This window comes from Somniosus microcephalus, chromosome 1, assembly GCF_052327205.1.
Source record: "Somniosus microcephalus isolate GS21.2 chromosome 1, FLI_Smic_1.0, whole genome shotgun sequence".
In the NCBI taxonomy this organism is placed as follows: Eukaryota; Metazoa; Chordata; class Chondrichthyes; order Squaliformes; family Somniosidae; genus Somniosus; species Somniosus microcephalus.
In genome coordinates this window covers 431,920,239-431,937,027 of record NC_140987.1, presented here as the reverse complement: position 1 = coordinate 431,937,027, position 16,789 = coordinate 431,920,239, and the positions used below count along the sequence as shown (strand labels likewise).

Sequence of the window (16,789 nt, the reverse complement as noted above, 5' to 3'; positions counted from 1 at the left end):
AGTCACGCCATCAGGAAGAAATACTGAGCACTCGGATTTAGATCTTTTGAAGTAACTGGGCCAATAGATGGAAGATGCATTTTAATGTGTGTAAATTTAGAACAGTAATTATAGGAGCAAAGAACTAAAACAGAGTACATGTTAAATGGAACAGTGGTACAGTATGCTGATCAGCAAAGAGATGAAGCATTATAATGGAGAAATCTGTGAAGCCATCATCATAGTGCTTAGCTCCATTTGAAAATGCAAATAAGAAACTGGCTTGGATTAGCAGAGGGACAAAGCACAAATCAAAAGAGTTTTGTGTATAAGACACTAGTCAGACCTCTCAGTACTGGGTGCAGCTGTAGTTGGCTTATCACAGAAACAATATTTTCCTTGAAAGGACACTCAGGGGAGTGAAGATGATTCTGGGTATCAGGAATTTAAGTTTTGAGGAAATATCATGGCAGCTGGGTTTGGTGTCTTTGGAATAGAGCAGACTTTGAGATCCAATGTCCAAGATTATGAAGAGAACTGACAAAATTGATTCGGGCAAAGTGATCACTATGGCGAAAAATTCAAATACCAGGGCTTTCAAGTTAAAAATCAAGAATATCAAAGTGAGAAGGGGAGTTAGGTGGAACCTTTTCACCCAGGAGGGTAATAGCGATGTGGAATATGTTTCCTGGGAAGGACATTGAAGTGGACGGCATCAATGGCTTCAAGAGGCAATCGGATGTGTCGCCGGGACGAGGTGGGGATAGGGTGAGAAGGCGGGTAGGTTGGGTGGATCTCTGAAAAAGGATTCTTGGACCTAAGCACCTTTTTCCTTTTAAAGAGCTTCAGCTATGTAGATGGTGTGTGACTGTAAACTGGAATTAAAGACCTCACAGCAGGAAAATACATACTGAAAATGCAGATGTTTTATTTTTAATCATTATAAATGTATTTTCTTTAATATAGTTATAATTTAAAATCTTAAAGCTAACAAGCAAATTACAAGTAATTTGGCGACAGCTTTCACCCCTGCCCCGTACTTACCTTTCCTCCTTTCTGTCCTTGGAATCCCAATCCCATGTTACCCTGAAACACAATTTTTTTTTTAACCTTAGAAGAATATTCTTTTAAAAACCGTCACCTTAACAAGGTATAAAATTGGTGCTTGTACCATTATACAGTATGTGTGTTCACTCTTTGCGGTTGAGCTAGTGACCACGCTATAGCCCGCCCTCGGGAGCTACATTGCTCAACACCCTAATGTCGAGGACTGCAATCCTAACCAATGTTCATCAAATTGTAGAATAACACTGCCATTCGGCCCATCGTGCCTGTGCCGGCTCTTTGAAAGAGCTATCCGATTAGTCCCACTCCCCCGCTCTTTCCCCATAGCCCTGCAAATGTTTCCTTTTCAAGTATTTGTCCAATTCCTTTTGGAAAGTTACTATTGGGCAGTGCATTCCAGATCAGAACAACTCGGAGTAAAAAAATGTCTCCTCATCGCCCCTCTGGTTCTTTTGCCAATTATCTTAAATCTGTGTCCTGTGGTTACCGACCCTCCTGCCAGTGGAAACCGTTTCACCTGATCAACTCTACCAAAACCCCTCATCAATTTGAACAGCAGAATCGGACACAATACTCCAGCTGAGGCCTAACCAGTGTTTTATAAAGGTTTAGCATAACTTCCTTGCTTTTGCACACAATTCCTCTATTAATAAAGCCAAGGATCCCGCATGTTTTTTTTAATCTGCCTTCTCAACTTGTCCTGCCAACTTCACAGATTTATGTACAGACACCCCCCGGTCTCTCTGTTCCTGCACCCCCTTTAAAATTGTACCATTTAGTCTATACTGTCTCTCCTCGGTCCTCCTTCTAAAAGGAATCACTTCACACTTCTCCACATTAAATTGCATCTGCCATCAAAACAGCTGCAAAGGCGTTTTTTTTTTAAGCAGTCAAATGAAGTGTTTAAAACAGCCCCAGTTGGCTCACTGCACCACCTTTACACCTTAAATGTTAGCAAAAGGCCAATAACACAACAGAACGCCGCATGGGTAAGCGCACATAGAGAGAGCTCACCGCGTACAGAGTGTGCCGAGTGTGTCAGTATAACTCAGTGCTGCTGCCTCACGCCACTCGAAAGCAGCTACCAGGGTCAGGCCCACAGTAACTGCAGAATAATAGAAGCTTTAAATATGTCTTATTTCCAAAAATAAACTTAACAGGGTGATAATGTGAAGGAGCAGGTGGCTAATTTTATTGTGTGTTTGAAGGGAGGGAGGGGCATTCCTGCTGAAGTTTAGCAACGCTGTCGGTATCGTAATGTAAAATAGCTGCTTCTGGCCAGTGCTGTTCCACCGAACTCCCGCTGAAACTCTGGCACAGCGGCTTGGGGAAAGGCCAGAACACAGGAATGGTGGGGCCTGACCTTAAGTTCCGAACTCCCGCTCGGCCATGTAAGGAACGGACCCTTTGCTCGCGCCCGACAGGCCAATTGCGCAGAGTGAGGGCGGAGAGACCAGGGACGGGAACGCCCTACGCTGGGATACCCCGCTTTGTCAGCCCATCAGGTACCTGGCGTAACACTGGAGGGCAATACTCCCAGCGGGATAAGGCGCAGTGGCTTGTAGAAGGGTGCAAGTGGGCCCCACTAGGGGTGTCGAGGCCACACACGATCAGCTAAGCCTTTTTTAATTCAATGGATCAGCCCCCTAACACAGGGGGGCCGAGGAGGGAAATACCTGGGGTCTTCGGGTGGGGAGAGGGCCAGGGAGGTTCCCTCCCACTGACCCCATAAATTCCAGTGGGGTCAGTGCTGTAGGGCACCGGTGAGTATGATCACAGCGTAACAGTGCAAGAAATCGCCGTGCCATGATGTCAGTGGGTTGCTTTCCTGGTAACTCTAAACTTGTCTGCAACAAACACTAGTGATCAACAATAGAGTGTCAGCTGTGACTCAGTGGGTAGCACTCTCTTGTCTCTGAGTCAGAAGGTTATGGGTTCAAGTCCCACTCCAGAGACTTGAGCACAAACATCTAGGCTGACACTCCAGTGCAGTGCTGAGGAAGTGTTGCACTGTCGGAGGTGCTGTCTTTCGGATGTGACATTAAACCGAGGCCCCGTCTGCTCTCTCAGATCCCGTGACACTATTTCGAAGAAGAGCAGGGGAGTTATCCCCAGAGTCCTGGCCAATATTTATCCCTCATCCAACATCACTAAAACAGATTATCCGGTCATTATCACATTGCTGTTTGAGGGAGCTTGCTGTGCGCAAATTCGCTGCCGCGTTTCCCACATTACAACAGTGACTACACTTCAAAAAGTACTTCGTTGGCTGTAAAGCGCTTTGGGACGTCCGGTGGTCATGAAAGGCGCTATAGAAATGCAAGTCTTTCTTTTTTCTTTTCATGAACCATTGCTTACTTTTAATCCTCGAGAGCCTGGTGGACCAGGTCGACCCTGAAGAAAGAGATCAAAAGATTAGTGGGTTCCTTAGGAAAACGACAGAGGCCACTAAAAACACCCGTCAACAGTCCCCTGGATATTTAATGTTAAAGCCGGGCTTTTCAAGTACGGCCTATCATTGGCTTGGGTGTAGTTCCCTAGGTTGCAACCACCAGCAGCAACTTGCCCAAGTGGTCACTGCTCATGCACCAGTCTTGGCGGTGAGTGTCAGCAGGCTATTCAAATGCTGGAACATCTCTCCTGAGCTGGATCCTGTCCGCACAGTATCTACACACACACACGCACACGTTTATAGTAGAGGCTGCTGCGTAGTGATCGGAAGCAGGAACCCTGGCTGACTTTCCCTTTGTGAGGCGCTGAGATCAGCTGTAATCACCTTTGCTGCTGCCTCAGCTGACGTCCGCTAACTCTGCACAGACCAGGCAAGTAAGCCGGGAACTTTCTCGACCGGCATGCCTCCGAAACAGAGATAGGATGCTGGTCATTCTGCAGGTCTGAGCATCCCTCACTAGCCCAGGGACACTGAGATTAACATGAATGCTCCTACCTGCACAGAGACCTAGGGTTGAACCTGGGGCCTTCCTGGTCTGTTGATGGTTCTCCTCCAATGGTTCCCTGGCAAATGGTTTTTATCAAAATAACAACAGAAAATGCTGGAAAAACTCAGCAGGCCAGGCAACATCCGTGGAGAGAAAATAGAGTCAATGTTTCAGGTCAAACCCTTTGTCAAGACTCTTTACCACTAGGGGGAAGCACCACCAACTTTTTAAACTATGCTGACAAGCCGCCCAATTCAGACAACTTGTAGCACCTATCCTATCTACAGTAAATGGAATCCCAACTGTTCATTGGACCTGGTTGGAGAAACCTGAAGATCTAACGCTGGGCACATATTAGCCTCTAAACCAGCAGCAGTAACAGGTTAAACAGTGGAGTATCCAACCAAGACTAGTGTCTGAGGGCGGCAGAATATCGCACTAGATTCTGCTTTCTGTGCTGGCCAGGTAGCAGCTTGTTTTATCACGAAAGCAGAGCAATTGTCAGCCCAAAATATTTCTCGTCTCAGTGCTCATCCAGATGGGTGAAATAAAACACAGGGCAGTTCTTTTGAGTACACGTACTGTATTGCCTGGTCGCCCTCTGGGACCCGTGGGGCCATAGGAACCAGGATAACCCTTCTGACCCTGCAAGAGAAAACAGAGTCAATTGAGGCAATTCATCCACGTACCAGATTAAACCTGAACTCCATGGCTAAGCGTTAGCAGGCTTTCGGCCTGTCACTGAATATTTAAACGCTAATGGTATTTCACTTATCACAGAATCATAGAATGGTTACAGCACGGAAGGAGGCCATTCGGCCCGTCGAGCCCGTGCCGGCTCTCTGCAAGAACACCTCAGCTAGTCCCGCTCCCTCGCCCTTTCCCCGTAGCCCTACAAATGTTTTTCTTTCAGGTACTTATCCAACTGCCTTTTGAAAGCTGTGATTGAGTCCACCTCCACCACCCTCTCAGGCAGTGCATTCCAGATCCTAACCACTCGCTGTGTAAAAAAGTTTTTTCTTATGTCGTCTTTGGTTCTTTTGCCAATCGCCTTAAATCTGTGTCCTCTGGTTCGCGACCCCTCTGCCAATAGGAACAGTTTCTCTCTATCTACTCTGTCCAGGCCTCTCATGATAGACATTGGTTGTTGAAGGATTAGATCTACTCCCCTTATAATGTCCAAAAACCCAGATGTGGTGAGGAATGAGCCATTCAATCAAAATAAATTCACTATCTTCTTCAAATAACTCACAACTTTGCTGCATAGGAACATTAGGAGCAGGAGTAGTAAGGCACAAGTAAGGAGTGTGATGAAATACTCTCCACTTGCCTGGATGAGTGCAGCTCCAACAACACTCAAGAAGCTCGACACCATCCAGGACAAAGCAGCCCGCTTGATTGGCACCCCATCCACCACCTTAAACATTCACTCCCTCCACCACCGACGTACCGTGGCTGCAGTGTGTACCATCCACAAGATGCACTGCAGCAACTCACCAAGGCTTCTTCGGCAGCACCTCCCAAACCCGCGACCTCTTCCACCTGGAACAACAAGGGCAGCAGGCGCATGGGAACACCACCACCTCCAAGTTCCCCTCCAAGTCACACACCATGCTGGCTTGGAAGTATATCACCGTTCCTTCATCGTCGCTGGGTCAAAATCCTGGAACTCCCTCCCTAACAGCACTATGAGAGCACATTCACCACACAGACTGCAGCGGTTCAAGAAGGCGGCTCACCACCACCTTCTCAAGGGCAATTATGGATGGGCAATAAATGCAGTCATTGCCAGCGACACCCACATCCCATAAACAAAGAAAAATAAAGGAGGCCATTCAGCCCCTCCTTCCAATTAGATCATGGCTGATCTGCACCTGAAATCCATTGTCCCGCCTTTGCTCCATAGCCTTTGATACCTTTACTTAACAAAAATCGATTTATCACAGTCTTGAAAGCTCCAATTGTCCTAGCTTCCACAGCCTTTTTGGGGAAGAGAATTGCAAATTTCCGCTACCCATGTGCTTCCTGATTTCGCTCTTGAATGGCCGAACTCTAATTTTAATTTCCCTTGTTCTTGATTCTCCCAGCAGAGGAAATAGTTTCACTCGATCTACCCTATCAAATCATTTTAAACACCTCAAATCAATTCACCCTCAATCTCCTGAACTCAAGGGAATACAAGACAAGTTTATGCAACTTGTCCTCATGATTTGACCCTTGAATTAGCTCAGATCAAAAGTACTGTGGGCTCACAGCCTACAATTCCTGATACCAGCTGTGTCACCGGATGGGAAAGGGCGTCACACAGAGCACATGCACCCCCCGTGCCCCCACCCACCCCCCCCTCCGCCCTTCACCCACTGGGAGGCTCAAGAGTACCTTTCAGGTAGAGGTCTGGAAATAGGTCACAGCCAACCCGGCCTGGGCTGCAATGGGCAGGGGTGTCATAAAGGGCCCCAAAGGCGGAAAAGTAAAGAAATACAAACCTGCAGGTGGAAAAGTTTAGATGGGAAATGGTACAGGCCACGAATCGAGTGCACTGTAATTCCTTCTATGCACTCTTCTCACTGGGAGATCATAAAAACATCAGAATTAGGAGCAGGAGTCGGCCATGCGGCCCCTCGAGCCTGCTCCGCCATTCAATAAGATCACGGCTGAACTTCGACCTCAACTCCACTTTCCCGCCTGATCTCCATATCCCTCGATTCCCCTAGAGTCCAAAAATCTATCGATCTCAGCCTTGAATATACTCGATGACTGAGCCTCCACAGCCCTCTGGGGTAGAGAATTCCAAAGATTCACCACCCTCTGAGTGAAGAAATCCCTCCTCATCTCGGTCTAAAATGGCCGACCCCTTGTCCTGAGACTACGCCCTCCTAGTTCTAGACACTCCAACCAGGGGAAACAACCACTCAGCATCAACCTCGTCAATCCCCCTCGGAATCTCATCATGTGTAAGGGTAGACTATTTCTACCAAATTAGTTAACGTGTCCCAGTAAATTTCCTGCTCGTCAATTCTATTTCATTAGTTATACTAGTAAATGGAATGACTTTACCTGAACACGTTAACCAATTTGTTAAAAACAGCATGCAGAGGAATTTCTAGCCCCTGGCTGTTTCCACTCTCACACACTGGCGGGGGGGGGGGGGCGGATTTTGACTTTGAGCGATAGTGTAAAACGGGTGATATCGATTCAGCCGCCCGCCCGTTCTGCATCTCTCCTGATTTTCATTTCTAATGACTTCAATGGAAATGAAAATGAGGAGAGTTGTGTAACAAGGCGGCTGAATCGATATCGTGCGTTTTACACTATCGCCCAAAGCCCCACTGTTAGACACACACACGCAAAAAAAAACCAAGGCGAGACCCTCCAACACGGGTTAAATGAAACGACTTTTCTCAATCCTGCCACCCCAGAGAACATTTTTTGCCGAGATACTCACAGGAAATCCGTCCAAACCTGGCAGGCCCGGCTCACCCTGTGGGGGAGGGAGGGAAGAAAAAAATAGCCACTGAAAATAAATTATTTATATCCTTTAGCATAGAAAAATTAAAAAAAACAAAATCAGGAGAAACCTGAAGCACGAACGAATAAGTAACATTCACATCACTTTTGCTGAGGTAACAAAAAAAAAGCAAACAAATGGCCCTAACGAGCCCATCATAACCTGGGCCTTAGTACCATTACTGACATTGAGGTTTCCCTGTCTGTGGTGTTTGGGTGAAGAAGAGCAGGATTACCCAGAGCAAAAGGGAAGTCCCGCTGCAATGGAAGTGCTCTGTCCCCGCCCACCAGCCTGCATCACCTACAGACAGGAGGTCATCGGACCCCGCATGGGCAGCCTATCAGTACGTGTGGAGGGAAGGTTGTGACAGTAAGCTCGTTGACATTATGCTGGACAGTTGATCAGAAGCAGCCCAGTCGCAGCACGTTATGTTTTGACATGGTGACGCATGAAAGTACCCAGCCTGCATCAACACCTGCAAGGTTGCCGCCAATCCCTTTCTGCGGGTATTGCCGCACCTGCCTGACAACTGCTGTGGGGAAGAGTCTTCATAAGGTCCGGGTCAGCCAGATACAGAGCTGTGCCATCTGCTGCAAGGATCAGCTGCTGCCAACATGTTCCACGGGGCTGGCACAGCCAGTGACAAGAACTATCAGCTTTGGACCTCAGGCCTGCCCCCACCTCCTTCCAGGCACTCTGCAATGTGGGCTCACGAGGGATGTTGCTGTGAAGTGGCCCGGAGGGCAACCCTCTTGCAACACCTCAGGCTGCACCAGCTCCACTTCAGCAGCCATCAAACAGAGGGTCAGGTGCTGGGCGGCTTTATCACTTGCCTGAAACTTGCACATGGAGACTCCTGTCCATTCATTTTGGCACTGGTTGCTAATGGGTTGGGGTTCCCTTTGAGATCGAGTAGTTCAACAATAGCTATCTTTATCGGTGGAGCAAATCACCCACTGTTGTGGGGGGGGCAGGGCAGCGTCAACAATAAGCCCTTTTCACTAGGCCATCCTGCCTGCTTCTGGTCTTTCTGGGGCTATTAGAAACGCTGGGGCAGAAGTGCATCTTGGGCGATAGCGCAAGGTGGGCGGGATCGCACTGGCCAGATGTTATATGCCCCTCCCGAAAATCAGTTTCATTGACTTTAATGGAGCTAAATATCAGGCGGGCCGTATAACAAGCGGTCGATGCCATCCCGCCCGCTACTCGCTACCGCCCAAGAAGCAGTTCTGCCTCGTTGTATTGTGAGGTCACTGGGCACCAACCTAGCCACCATCTCCGCAGTGACATCATAGAGTCATAACGGCACAGAAGGAGGCCATTCGGCCCATTGAGTCCGTGCCGGCTCTCTGTAGAGCAATCCAGTCAGTCCCATTCCCCCGCTCTATCCCCGTAGCCCTGCAAGTTTATTTCCCTCAAGTGCCTATCCAGCCTCCCCTTGAAAACATTGAGTGTCTCCGCTTCCACCACTTCCATCAGCAGCGAGCTCCAGGTCATCACCACTCGCTGCGTAAAAAAGTTTTTCCTCACATCCCCCCTGTATCTCTTGCCCAAAACCTTAAATCTGTGTCCCCTAGTCCTTGTACCATCAACTAGTGGGAACAGCCTTTCCCCGTCTAGCCTATCCAAACCCGTCATAATCTTGTACACCTCTATCAAATCACCCCTCAACCTCCTTTGCTCTAATGAAAACAAATCCAGCTTCTCCAACTTGTCCTTGTAGCTAAGATTCCACCATCCCCAGAACTGTTCTGATAAATCTCCTCTGCACCCTCTCAAGGGCCTTCACATCCTTCCTAAAGTGTGGTGACCGTGAGGTGTGCTGGCCAGAAATGTTACGGCCGGCGACACAAATAACAGGGGATGTTCGAGCCCCACAGTGCAGCCGGTTTACAGAAAGGCCAGCTGCCCTTTACAAATCCAACCGTGGCAGCCCAGTGCAGCCAGCGGCTCTCCCGAGATCCGTACTGCAATGTGAACGCAGGTGGTATAAATCGGGGAAAAGTGACGCGGTGAGGTTGCCCACTTCTGTTGGAGCACCACCCTCTCATGGGCCAATCACTGAGATAAAATGCCTATTTGGTGTTGGCTGGGAGCCTGAGAGTATGAAGGAGCTGGCTTAACATTAATAGACCTACAGACACTGATACAAAGTGGTGGGTTGAAGGCGGGGGGTGGGGGGAAAGGAATGAGTTGCTGAGCCCCACAATGTAAGGGAGCTGGATTATAATTACAGACACGGGCTGAGGGGTTAGCTGTGGCTCACACTGCTGTTTGTGGGAGCTTGCTGTGCACAAATTGGCTGCCGCGTTTCCTACATTACAACAGTGACCTCACTTCAAAAGTACTTCATTGGGTGCGAAGCGCTCTGGAACGTCCTGAGGTCATGAAAGGCGCTATAGAAATGCAAGTCTTTCTTTTGTGATATTAGGGTGCAAATGCTTAACACATTTATATGACATTCCTTGGCACACTACTTTAATGGAGTGTCAACCTATCTAAAATAAATTAGTTTGACTTCCTGACGCTAGTATCTCCTCAAGAGTCTCATTCCTTCAGAAAAATAGGATCAAAGCGACAGCGTGACCATCTAGCCTTCTTACCCTCAATCCGCCATAGCCTCCGGAGACATAGGCTGGCTCGCCTTTAGCTCCTTTATGACCAACTTCACCCTGGAGAGAGGGAGGCAGAAATCAGAAATCAGCAACTCTATTAGTGGCTAGTTAGCAGGTTCAGTGAAGCTATCTCAAGGAGGGAGTCAGCCTCACACTCTAACGGTAATAAGTGGGTGATTTAATAATATATCTCTAAAAAAATAAAATTTTTAGTCTGTGTTAGCTGTTCTGAGACACGGGAAGTAAAGGAAAAATGAGCCAGCATTCAGCTCCTGACCACTGTGCAGTGACTCTCTGTGAAAGGTAGACTTTGAGTGAGTTCAAACTCAGCTCTGATCTCCTCCAAGATGGACAGTCTAATGAACTGGTCGTTATTTACAGTCTTCGGGGAAACAAACTCAACACCAGCTCATTAGTATCTTAACTAACTAGTGTCCCCTTTTTTATTTTAACTAGTCTGAATAAATTATACTTTAAAAAACCCAACTTTGAAAGGAGCTCTTCTTTCCAAGTCATTTCCCTGCAAAATTAGTCAACAAATCCCAAATTGTGCCAGTTGCTTACCGGGAGTCCTAGGGATCCAGAATATCCAGCACCACCAGGGAAACCCGAGTCTCCTTTGGTGCCATTGCACCCGTCTAGACCCGCACGACCTCGTGGACCTTGTTGACCTGGGTGACCCTTTGAAAAAAGACGAGTTCATCAAGAACGAAAAACTTTGGCAAAATAAATCAATCTTTAGTTGTTCTTTTTTACGCTCATCAAGGTGAAGGAGGGATGACTTTCCCGTTCCAGGCATGATCAGCATCCAGAGCTCGCCGGTCTGGCACAGCAGAGCCAGCTGCAGTGTGAAGCGGTTTCCTTGTACCGCTGCGCCGCCACGCTAGTGCGACCAGCTCCCTGTACTCGGGTCTTCTACGGCCAGCGGCAACTCCAAAGGAAACTTTCCTTGGTCTTTCCGGCGGCCCTCTGTAGCGAATCCAGCAAACCTAATAGAAAACTGTTAGATGATTTGAGAGATCGCCTCGGTGAGGCAAATGGAAAGATAATGAAGAGGCCCAGGCAAGGGGAAAAAGGCAAGAAAATAGGGGGCTCGGGAAAAATAAAATCTGCTGATGCAGGAAGTCTGATAGGTGCTATTTTTTCTCCTTTTGATATATTTCCATTGCCTCTCTGAGATTATATTTTTAATAACAACTTCAATATTTTTAGTATCATCTAACAGTTTTCTATTGCAGTGCGCAGATCATTCAACCAATTGCTTTCCTCTCTCTGATTGGAGTCTCTGTGGTTCCCCCCCACCATCCTGTTATTTGCAACACTGCTAGGGGCTTGCTTACCTTTTAGTTTGAAGTTTTGACGTTAGGTTACACCTGAAACATTAAGCTGTCTTTTCACTTTACAGCTGCTCACTGAACGGCTGTGTATTGTCAGCTTTTTATTTCAACGCAACTTTTTTTTTTTTTTTTGCTGTTGTATTACAGTCTGATTTCCAGCAGAGGGTGATATTGCTCTCTGGACCTACACAGGCTGAAGGGTTTTGATAAAGAGTAGATCGGGAGAAACTCTTTCCACTGGCAGGAGCGTCGGTTCGCAGTGGACACAGATTTAAAGTAATTGGCAAAAAAGCCAGGGGGAAGTAAGGAGAATTTTTTTCACTCAGCGAGTTGTTAGGATCTGGAATGCACTGCCTGAAAGGGTGGGGGAAGCAAATTCAATCAAGACTTTCAAAAGGGAATTGGATAAATACTTGTTGAACTGGGGTGGGGTAGTGTGGGTGGGAGAACTGGGGTGGGTGGGATGGGAGAGCTGAGTGGGGTGGGAGAGCTGGGGTGGGTGGGATGGGAGAGCTGGGGTGGGGGATGGGAGAGCTGGGGTGGGGTAGTGTGGGTGGGGTAGTGCGGGTGGGCTGTGGTGGGGTAGTGTGGGTGGGGTGGGAGAGCTGGGGTGGGTGGGATGGGAGAGCTGGGGTGGGGTAGTGTGGGTGGGGTAGTGCGGGTGGGGTGGGGGAGCTGGGGTGGGTGGGATGGGAGAGCTGGGGTGGGGTGGGAGAGCTGGGGTGGGGGTTGGGAGAGCTGGGTGGGGTGGGGGTTGGGAGAGCTGGGGTGGGGGTTGGGAGAGCTGGGGTGGGGGTTGGGAGAGCTGGGGTGGGGTAGTGTGGGTGGGGTGGGAGAGCTGGGGTGGGTGGGATGGGAGAGCTGGGGTGGGATGGGAGAGCTGGGGTGGGGGTTGGGAGAGCTGGGTGGGGTGGGGGTTGGGAGAGCTGGGGTGGGGGTTGGGAGAGCTGGGGTGGGGGTTGGGAGAGCTGGGGTGGGGGTTGGGAGAGCTGGGGTGGGGTAGTGTGGGTGGGATGGGAGAGCTGGGGTGGGTGGGATGGGAGAGCTGGGGTGGGATGGGAGAGCTGGGGTGGGGGTTGGGAGAGCTGGGGTGGGGTAGTGTGGGTGGGGTGGGAGAGCTGGGGTGGGGGTTGGGAGAGCTGGGGTGGGGGTTGGGAGAGCTGGGGTGGGGGTTGGGAGAGCTGGGGTGGGGTAGTGTGGGTGGGGTGGGAGAGCTGGGGTGGGTGGGATGGGAGAGCTGGGGTGGGATGGGAGAGCTGGGGTGGGGGTTGGGAGAGCTGGGGTGGGGTAGTGTGGGTGGGGTGGGAGAGCTGGGGTGGGTGGGATGGGAGAGCTGGGGTGGGGTGGGAGAGCTGGGGTGGGGTGGGAGAGCTGGGGTGGGTGGGATGGGAGAGCTGGGGTGGGGGTTGGGAGAGCTGGGGTGGGGGATGGGAGAGCTGGGGTGGGGGATGGGAGAGCTGGGGTGGGGTGGGAGAGCTGGGGTGGGGGATGGGAGAGCTGGGGTGGGGTAGTGTGGGTGGGGTGGGAGAGCTGGGTGCTGTGGGTGGGGTGGGGGTGGGGTGGGAGAGCTGGGTGCTGTGGGTGGGGTGGGGGTGGGGTGGGAGAGCTGGGTGGGGTAGTGTGGGTGAGGTGGGAGAGCTGGGTGGGGTAGTGTGGGCGGGGTGAGGTAGTGTGGGTGGGGTAGTGTGTGAGAGCTGGGTGGGGTAGTGTGTGAGAGCTGGGTGGGGTAGTGTGGGTGGGGTAGTGTGGGAGAGCTGGGTGGGGTAGTGTGGGTGAGGTGGGAGAGCTGGGTGGGGTAGTGTGGGCGGGGTGAGGTAGTGTGGGTGGGGTAGTGTGTGAGAGCTGGGTGGGGTAGTGTGGGTGGGGTAGTGTGGGAGAGCTGGGTGGGGTAGTGTGGGTGGGGTAGTGCGGGTGGGGTGGGAGAGCTGGGTGGGGTGGGAGAGCTGGGTGGGGTGGGGTGGGGTAGTGTGGGTGGGGGGGATGGTGGGGTGGGGTAGTGTGGGTGGGGGGGATGGTGGGGTGGGGTAGTGTGGGTGGGGTAGGGTGGGTGGGGGGGATGGTGGGGTGGGGTGGGTGGTGCTCCAACTGACCCATGAACGGAAAGAGTTTTCATCTTCTCAAGCAAATGTTATTTTTGTGTTTTTACATTTCTGTTCTGTTTTCCCCTATTTATAAGCTCACTGTCCTTCCCATCTAATTGAGAGGCATCAAAATGTATCCAATATATTTCGACTGCAGAAAAACGGAACAAGTTCATTAAAAAAATATGAAATGGGTATTTGTGATAGAGAGCAGTTTTTTGAATGCCGCTCCAGGACTCGCTGTACAAGACAGAGTTCTCACCCTGATTAAAGATCGCATGGATGAACTACAGAATTTGTTCATCCCTGTTTGGCATAAAATTAAAACAAAAAAGGTTACTCAAAACTGACTAACAGGGGAAATTAGGGATAGCATAAGATCCAAGGAGAGGACATATAAATTGGCCAGAAAAAGCAACAAACCTGAGGATTGGGAGCAGTTTAGGATTCAGCAAAGGAGGACAAAGGGATTAATTAAGAGGGGGAAATAGAGTATGAGAGTAAGCTTGCAGGGAACATAAAAACTGACTGTAAAAGCTTCTATAGATACGTGGAGAGAAAAAGATTGGTGAAGTCAAGCGTAGGTCCCTTGCAGTCAGAATCAGGGGAATTTATAATGGGGAACAAAGAAATGGAAGACCAATTAAATATATACTTTGCTTCTGTCTTCACAAAGGAGGACACAAATAACCTCCCAAAGATGTCGGGGAACATAGGGTCTAATGAGAGGGAGGAACTGAATGAAATCAGTATTTGTAGGGAAATGGTGTTAGGGAAATTGACGGGATTGAAGGCCGATAAATCCCCAGGGCCTGATAATCTACATCCTAGGGTACTTAAGGAAGTGGCCCTAGAAATAATTGATGCATTGCTGGTCATCAACCAAAATTCTATAGAATCTGGAACAGTTCTCATGGATTAGAGGGTAGCTAATGTAACCCCACTATTTAAAAAAGGTGGTAGAGAAAAAATGGGGAATTATATACCAGTAAGTCTGACATCGGTAGTGGGGAAGATGCTAGAGTCCATTATAAAAGATGTAATAGCAGAGCACTTGAAAAATAGTGACAGGATCGGATAAAGTCAACATGGATTTATAAAAGGTAAATCATGCTTGACTAATCTACTGGAACTTTTTGAGGATGTAACTGGTAGAATAGATAAGGGAGAACCAGTGGATGTGGTGTATTTGGACTTTCAGAAGGCTTTCGATAAGGTCCCGCATAAGAGATTAGCGAGCAAAGTTAAAGCACATGGGATTGGGGGCAAGGTATTGACTTGGATAGAGAACTGGCTGGCAGACAGAAAGCAGGGAGTTGGAATAAACGGGTCTTTTTCCGAGTGGCAGGCAGTGACTAGTAGGGTACCGCAGGGATTGGTGCTAGGACCCCAGCTATTCACAATACATATTAACGATCTAGACGAGGGAACTAGATGTAATATCTCCAAGTTTGCAGACGACACAAAGCTGGGTGGGCATGTGTGCTGTGAGGAGGATGCAGAGAAACTCCAGTATGATTTGGACAGGTTGGGTGATTGGGCAGATGCATGGCAGATGCAGTATAATGTGGATAAATGCGAGGTTATCCACTTTGGTGGCAAAAACAGGAAGGCAGATTATTATCTGAACGGCAATAGATTGGGAAAAGGGGAAGTGCAACGAGACCTGGGTGTCCTTGTGCAACAGTCGCTGAAGGTAAGCATACAGGTGCAGCAGGCGGTTAAGAAGCCAAATGGTATGTTGGCCTTCATAGCGAGAGGATTCGCGTAGAGGAACAAGGATGTCTTGCTGCAGTTGCACAGGGCCTTGGTATTGTGTGCAGTTTTGGTCGCCTTATCTGAGGAAGGATGTTCTTGCCATGGAGGGAGTGCAGCAAAGATTCACCAAACTAATACCTGGGATGGCAGAAATTACGTATGAGGAGAGTTTGGGTCGATTAGGCTTATATTCGCTAGAATTTAGAAGATTGAGAGGGGGTCTCATTGAAACGTATAAAATTCTAACAGGACTGGACAGACTAGATGCAGGAAGGATGTTCCCGATGGTGGGAGATTCCAGAACCAGGGGTCACAGTCTAAGGATAAGGTGTAAGCCATTTAGGATTGAGATGAGGAGGAATTTCTTCACCCAGAGAGTGGTGAACCTGTGGAATTCTCTACCACAGGAGGCAGTTGAGGCCAATTCATTAAATATATTCAAAAAGGAGTTGGATATATTTCTTAAGGCTAAAGGGATCAAGGGATATGGGGAGAAAGCAGGGACAGAGTACTGAATTTGGATGATCAGTCATGATCTCATTGAATGGCGGAGCGGACTCAAGGGGCCGTATGGCCTACTCCTGCTCCTATCTTCTATGTTTCTATGTAAAGGCTACTGGCAAGGAGCAGGTGCGGCGGAATTAACTGGCTCGCTCTCTCAAAGAGCCGGCATGGGCACAATGGGTCAAATGGCCTCCTTCTGTGCTGTAAGATCCTGTGATTTTCTATGAATGGTTCCTACAACAGGCGACCCCACAAACATGAGTGTGATAACTCCGAGACCGTACTTACTGGGATCCCGTTCAGCCCGACAAATCCTGGCACACCAATTGGACCCTGTAACAACAGACAAAATTCAGCAAAATCACAACAAGAATAACACCAGCAACACAGTCAGAGCCATTACAACAGGCAAATTAAATGAGGTGAACATAACCACACCTGGCTGAAGAAGTGGTGTAATCAGACCCCAATAGGACAGGAACCACTGTGAGAGGGAGTTAAATAGACCCCAGTATAACAGGACCCACTGTGAGAGGAGTTAAATAGACCCGAGTATAACAGGACCCGCTGTGAAAGGGGTGAAATAGACCCCAGTATAACAGGACCTGCTGTGAGAGGAGTTAAATAGACCCGAGTATAACAGGACCCACTGTGAAAGGGGTTAAATAGACCCCAGTGTAACAAGGCCCACTGTGAGAGGAGTTAAATAGACCCCAGTATAACAGGGCCCACTGTGAAAGGAGTTAAATAGACCCCAGTATAACAGGGCCCACTGTGAAAGGAGTTAAATAGACCCCAGTATAACAGGGCCTACTGTGACAGGAGTTAAATAGACCCCAGTATAACAGGGCCCACTGTGAAAGGGGTTAAATAGACCCCAGTATAACAGGGCCCACTGTGAAAGGAGTTAAATAGACCCCAGTATAACAGGGCCCACTGTGAAAGGAGTTAAATAGACCCCAGTATAACAGGACCCACTGGGAGAGGGGGTTAAATAGACCCC

At 49.0% G+C, this 16,789-nt stretch overlaps 1 protein-coding gene across 4 annotated transcripts in view; it reads right to left on the bottom strand.

Moving 5' to 3' along the window:
- The window catches only part of LOC147125292 (uncharacterized), a 534,520-nt gene that overhangs the window by 210,348 nt on the left and 307,383 nt on the right, over positions 1 to 16,789 (bottom strand). For all 4 annotated transcript variants that reach the window (XM_086000735.1, XM_086000743.1, XM_086000728.1 and 1 more), the window contains exons 6-12: positions 16,075 to 16,119; positions 10,671 to 10,787; positions 10,095 to 10,163; positions 7,429 to 7,464; positions 4,566 to 4,628; positions 3,403 to 3,438; positions 1,024 to 1,065 (exon numbers count right to left, since the gene is read on the bottom strand). In XM_086000735.1, coding sequence (XP_085856861.1) covers positions 1,024 to 1,065; positions 3,403 to 3,438; positions 4,566 to 4,628; positions 7,429 to 7,464; positions 10,095 to 10,163; positions 10,671 to 10,787; positions 16,075 to 16,119 — 408 coding nt within the window. The remainder of the gene's footprint in view (positions 1 to 1,023; positions 1,066 to 3,402; positions 3,439 to 4,565; positions 4,629 to 7,428; positions 7,465 to 10,094; positions 10,164 to 10,670; positions 10,788 to 16,074; positions 16,120 to 16,789) is intronic.